The following is a 6,306-nucleotide window of genomic DNA, read 5'->3' on the forward strand; positions in this document are numbered from 1 at the left end:
TGGGGTCCTTCAGGGTCAGTGTCCATCAGCCAGCTCGGAGGTCAGAGTGACTGTGCACTGAGCAGGGGGGGCCTGCCCAGCCTCTGGATCCAGGGGCTGTTCCCCGAGAAAAGGTTGGGGGAGCTGTCCCTCACACACTTAGAGACACTCATTCATGCCTACCTTTCTCCTCAGTTGTTCTATTATCTACATCGTTTTCTAAATCAGCATTACTCGAGAAATCATTTTCACGGTACTGTTTGCTCCTGTTCCCTAATTTTCTTTTAATGCTCACTTTTATCTTCTATTTTAAATTTCATTAAAAATGCATAGCTGTTAGAATAACCATTTCTAACTGAAACACTTTTGGCACCCCACAGTAACTATATAAGACCCATCATTAGTGCCTACTCTATTCAAGATGCTTTGGCAGCTGCTGAGTGTAGGTGGGGCGGGGAGTGGCTGGATGAATAGATGCTCCCCGCCTTGTCCTAAAGGAGCATGCAGCTGCTGCGGGATGCTCCGCGATCGCAGCTCAAGTCCTGGAGATCCAGTGGAACGGGAAAAGGAAGGAATTCTTGGTCTGCCCTGGAGGAGGAAGAAGGAAGACTACAGAGCCTGCAGTATTGGAGCCAGGCACTGGATGAGGATTTCTCTAGGCTGGGAAAGGGGAAGGGCATGACCAAGGTCATGAAGATAAGGGCTGTGTTTGGAGAGGCTAAGAGGCCCCAACTGGCTAGAACTTAGTATGTCTGCCTGAAGAGACAGGGAGGAAGTGCTACAAGCAGGGACTAGGAGGGCAAGGTTGGGCCCAGATAGGGGCTGCAGTGCCAGCCACCTCTGCCACTCTTAACAGTGATTGGCTCAGGGCCTCAGTTTCCTCAGCTATAAAATAAAGAAAAAAGGGAATAATAATAACATGCCTACCTTATCGGGGTTTTGTGAGGATGAAAGGAGAAAGGTCTGGCACACGGGAAGCCCTCAACCCTAATAGATGCAGCCTAGGAATATAAGGCAGGCCCAGAGGTGAACTGGGGCCAGACACAGATTCTTAATGTTTGTCATCATGGTTTGCCTCTTTTTGCAAACCATTCTGGAAATGCCTAAGACCTGTGTCAGCCCAGATCTCTGAGGGAGTTCTGCTGCCAATATTTTTCCTTCAGAAGGGGACGCAGACGTCCTCCGTGATGTTTTCCTGAGCCGTTCCCCCTTCCTGGGCCAGTGCAGTGCCCTCTGTCTCATGCATCGCAGCCTCGAGTTGTCTCAGGTTTTCACACCGTTTGTGCATCTGAATAAGCGACATTGGTCATGAACTGGTCGGGCCTGAGTGTGGTTGACCCTCAGAGAATTCAGATCTGTTACTGAGATTCCATCCCCCTCCATCCTGTTGCCTGGTGGGTGAGCTTGCTTTCATCTTGGATTGTCTTCTGCTTGAAGATAAGGCTTTGCTTTTCTTTCTTTCTTTTTTTTTTCCAAGATAATTTGTTACCGTACTGTGGTAGTTCAAAACTAAAACTTTTTAAGCTTTTAGTTGACAGGTAAATTTAAAATTCTTGTTTTTATCCATGTTCCATTTGCCCCATTTCTGTGCCCCCATCTCCTCAGGTAACCATTGCTGTTGGTTTCTTATGCATCTTTCCAAAGTTTCTTTATGCAAAACACAAACAACTGCAAATACACATTCTTATTTTTCCCTCATTTTTATTTAAAAGGAGTATAATAAATGTACTGTTCTGCACTTGGCTTGTTTTTTCAAATATTCTATCTGGGTGTCTGAGAGATCATTCCATATCTCTGCAGACAGAATGTCCTTGATGAGCCAGTAATGTCCAGGAGGATTAGGCGGAATGTACCTAGAAGGTTGGCGGGGAGCCTTCATTTGGCAGAGTAGGGAGAATGAGGAGGAGAGAACCTCCCACCAGTGAGGGGACTAAGCAGCCAGCAGCACCTTTTTCTCTTTACCTGACTGATTTCCATGGTCCCTCCCTGCACACTAAAGAATGCTGTGTCCCAGGGCAGGAGGGAGAAAGTTCTCCTTAAGCCCACGCCAATTACAGCCTTGACACCTGCCAGGAGGCTCGAGCACTGCCCTCCTCGGCCCACCAGTCACAATGCCCCCTCCCAGGGAAGGGAGGGATTGAGCAGATGGTCCTGGTGCTCCCCTCTTCTGCTCATCCCTTCATGGATAAGCCCAAGGGGCTCCCCTCATGAGTTCCTGCAAACCCATTCTTGTAGCTTCCACACGCTGGGGAATGGTTTTGTTTATTATATTCTCATCGCTGGTCGAAAGCACTGCAGAGTTGGCCACTGATTCGGCCTCCCTTTGCTCCCCCTTTTGCTGAGCTGGTAGTGAGGACGGTTTGTGTCCCTGTGTTTCAGGAGTCGTGCAGCATTTGCAGAATGGCCAGCTGCTGAGGGACATCTATCTAAAGAAACACAAACTCCTGCCGAGTGACTGGTCCACAGACCAGCTTTACTTGGAGACCACTGGGAAAAGCCGGACCCTACAAAGTGGGCTGGCCTTGCTTTATGGCTTTCTCCCCGATTTTGACTGGAAGAAGATTCATTTTAGGCACCAGCCAAGCGCTCTCTTCTGCTCCGGAAACTGCTTTTGCCCCGTGAGAAACCAGTATCTGGAAAAGGAGCAGCGTCGGCAGTACCTCTTACGTTTGAAAAACAGCCAGCTGGAGAGGACCTACGAGGACATGGCCAGGATCGTGGACGTCCCCACCAAGCAGCTTCGAGCTGCCAACCCCATAGACTCCATGCTCTGCCGCTTCTGCCACAACGTCAGCTTCCCGTGCACTAGGAATGGCTGTATTGACATGGAGCACTTCAAGGTGATCAAGACGCATCAGATAGAGGACGAGAGAGAGAGGCGGGAGAAGAAGCTTTATCTGGGCTATGCGCTCCTGGGCGCCCATCCCATCCTCAACCAGACCGTCAGCCGGATGCAGCGCGCCGCAGAGGGCAGGAGAGAGGAGGTCTTTGCCCTCTACTCTGCTCACGATGTCACTCTGTCGCCAGTTCTCAGTGCCTTGGGCCTTATGGAAGCCAGATTCCCAAGGTTTGCAGCCAGGTTGATCTTGGAGCTCTGGCAAGACAGAGAAAAGCCCAGTGAGCATTCTGTCCGGATTCTTTATAATGGTGTCGATGTCACATTCCACACCTCTTTTTGCCAGGACCACCGCAAGCATTCTTCCAAGCCTATGTGCCCCCTCGAAAACTTCGTCCGATTTGTCAAAAGGGACATGTTTGTGGCCCTGGGGAGTAGCGGTAGTACTAATTATTATGATGCATGTCACAGGGAGGGATTCTAAAAGGAAGGCAGTGCGGTGCTGATAGAATCTATGCCAATACAGACGGATGGGAAGGGTGCGCTTCTAGTTCTATCCATTGCCAAGGGTGTAAGATTTTTGATTTATAAAGGCTAGAAATCATGTTGGAGCCACGTAGATGGTTGGGTTGAACAGGAAGCACAGGAAGCACACTGTTATAATCGGGTACGTGAGTCACAGCCAGTTCACAGAGAGAGGAAGGTACTTCCATCATAGCCCGACCTTGCTTACGATGCCAGAAGAATATTTCCATACCCAGAGTTGCCAATCCACATGTGTATTATTTCGATCTGACTATATGACGGAACCAGCAAACCTCAGCCAAAATTTTCTTCAAATGGGAACATATTGCCTTGTCCCCGTTCAGCAAAACATTTCCTGAAGTGATTTATCTAAAACAGGGGTTGGCATATTTTTTCTGTACGGGGCCATATAGTAAAGGTTTTAGACTCTGGGGACCCAGAGGCCACATACAGTCATGTGGCATGAAAGCAACCGTAGACAACATGTGAACAAATGAATGTGTGGCTATGTTCTCGGCCCAGGGTTGCTGACCCCCAATCTCAAAAACCCAGGCTCTACTACATTTGCACTTTCAGCACTTTGAGAACCAGTTGAATACAAAGAATTATTCAGTGGTGCCTCCAGGAACTTCTGCGAGAAACACCGATTTTGGTCTGTCGCTGGTGTTATATAACAAAAATTGAGGGGACATAAACATCAAATCAGAATGAATCACAGAAAAATCATTAGGATAATACTTGATGTTCATAATGATTATGGTAGAAGATAGTTTTAAGTATGTTTAAAATTTTTGTCTGCTGTAGTCTATTTGCTGTATAGGCTGAAATTTTTGTATTCCATTTAGTATTTTTGTAGTCCAGGAAGATATTTTCTAAGACCGGTTTTAGATGTGCTCTTATTCGTAGGTAATATTCGATTTACCGTACCTGCTTGGTGGTTAGAAGGAAGCCAGAAGCTGAATTCAGGCACTTTCTTCCAATAAAACTAATTATGGCTCATTCCCTTTGACAAGCCGTAGAATTGGATCAATTTTTTAAACCGTTTTCATCAATTTCAAATGGTAAATTCTAATTGATTTTTAAATACGTTTTTCGAAGAACTTTGTTACTAGATAGTTGAATAATCTTTATAAGATATTTTATATATTAGAAGCAATTGTAATTAAATCTGTGGTTTCTGAACTACAATGGTGCTAGTTCCATGTGAAGAAATGTAAAGTGCAAGTGAGAATCCCCAGTGTTATTGGCATTCCAAACTTTTCTCTTTGTTTTTGTCTAATGTTGCCTTTGGATACGTCTGTTTCTATAAATAAATTTTTGAAGAATAGTCATACATACAAGTCATGGTTTGTACATACAAGTCACTCTAGTTCTTTTCAAGTAAGTTCCAATATTTTAGACATTTATCTTTTTTCTTTTCTTTTTTTTTTTTTGATGGAAGTAAAAACGTTTAAATTAGAAAACTCCCAGTTATTTGTGGAAAAGGGAGGCCAGGCAGTGCTGGGCCTGGAGGGGCCAGGGCTTGCTGCTCTGACAGCAGCATTTGGGCTCCGGGGGCTGGGGGGACGTGCACAGCTAGTGGCCTTGGACTGGTTTAAAATCTGTCTTAATTGCTTCTTTGATTGCTGAAAATCACGTGTTGTCTCTTGAGTATTTAAAGCCTAATCAGTTGTTTTTTGCTCCCACTCACAGTATATCTGATTTAGAACTGCTAAACACAGCTTGAAGACTTAAAACTAAAAGTGGATCAGAAGATATTTTAAAAAATCAGTTTCAGGGGCACCTGGGTGGCTCAGTCGGTTAAGCATCTGACTCTTGATTTTGGCTCAGGTCATGATCTCAGGGTTGTGAGATCGAGCCTCGCCATGTCACGCTTAGGCTCTGGGATCAGCAGGGAGTTTGCTTGAGAGTCTCTCCCCCACCCTCTCCCCCTGCCCCTCCCCCCTGCTCTGGTGTGGGGCACTCGCTCTGGCTCTCTCAAATAAATAAATCTTTAAAAAAAATCAGTTTGAAACTGAAATCTGTTTGTAAAGGTAAATATTTTGGATAAGAGCCAACATGAAAAGCATAGCTAAAGCTTTTGCCTCCCAAGACATCAGGTATGCACATCATTAATAAATCTTCCTCAGTATCAAGTTCTGAGACATCTCGCTCCATAAACAAACACTGAGCACTGAGCCGAGATTAATGCATTTAGTTCTTGGATGTAATGCATTTACTCTGGACAATGGTCTTAATGACTTAGTTCATGGCAGGTGTGGGTGTATACATGTGCACATTCAGCTGTCTTGTTTTTATGATTAAAATTAATACATGCACACTGGAAAACAATCTACACTGAAAACTTCAAAAGTGAAGTTCCCCTCTAGTCTCACCTCCAAAGAGAACACTGTGAGCTGTTTGACAGATATTCTTCCAGAAATTTTCCATGCAGATGTAGAACTATAAGTAATTTGTAAATAGCAATAAGATCACTTTATATATATTGTTCTGTGACTTGCTTCCCTTAAAATATATTTTATTATTTTGTTTCCTTTAACAGTATGTCTTAAACATATTTCTCATTAACTTGCTTCCCCTAACAGTATGTCTTGGAGATATTTCCACATTGAGATAGATGATAGGTAGGTAGGTAGCTAGCTAGCTCTTTTTATAGACAGTGCATGATATTTAACGATATACGTAACACAAGTTTTTAAAATATCATTAAAATGGTACCTGGGGGCGCCTGGGTGGCTCAGTCAGCTAAGCGTCTGCCTTTGGCTCAGGTCCTGATCCTGTCACTGAGCCCTGTGTTGGGCTCTCTGCTCAGCAGGGAGCCTGCTTCTCCCTCTCCCTCTGCCTGCCACTCCCCCTGCTTGTGCTCTGGCGCTCTCGCTCTCTGTCAAATTAAAAAACAAAAAACAAAAAAAACAATGGCACTTGGGTGGTGCAGCCGGTTAAGCATCCGGCTCTTGGTTTTGGCT

At 45.1% G+C, this 6,306-nt stretch overlaps 1 protein-coding gene across 7 annotated transcripts in view; it reads left to right on the forward strand.

Moving 5' to 3' along the window:
* PXYLP1 (2-phosphoxylose phosphatase 1) overlaps positions 1-4,675 on the forward strand; it is a 70,486-nt gene extending 65,811 nt beyond the window's left edge. For all 7 annotated transcript variants that reach the window (XM_027585358.2, XM_027585359.2, XM_035729157.1 and 4 more), the window contains one exon: positions 2,359-4,675. In XM_027585358.2, coding sequence (XP_027441159.2) covers positions 2,359-3,299 — 941 coding nt within the window. In that variant the 3' untranslated portion in view covers positions 3,300-4,675. The remainder of the gene's footprint in view (positions 1-2,358) is intronic.
* Positions 4,676-6,306: the final 1,631 nt, after the last annotated feature.

The sequence above is a fragment of the Zalophus californianus genome, chromosome 1 (assembly GCF_009762305.2).
Source record: "Zalophus californianus isolate mZalCal1 chromosome 1, mZalCal1.pri.v2, whole genome shotgun sequence".
Classification (NCBI taxonomy): domain Eukaryota; kingdom Metazoa; phylum Chordata; class Mammalia; order Carnivora; family Otariidae; genus Zalophus; species Zalophus californianus.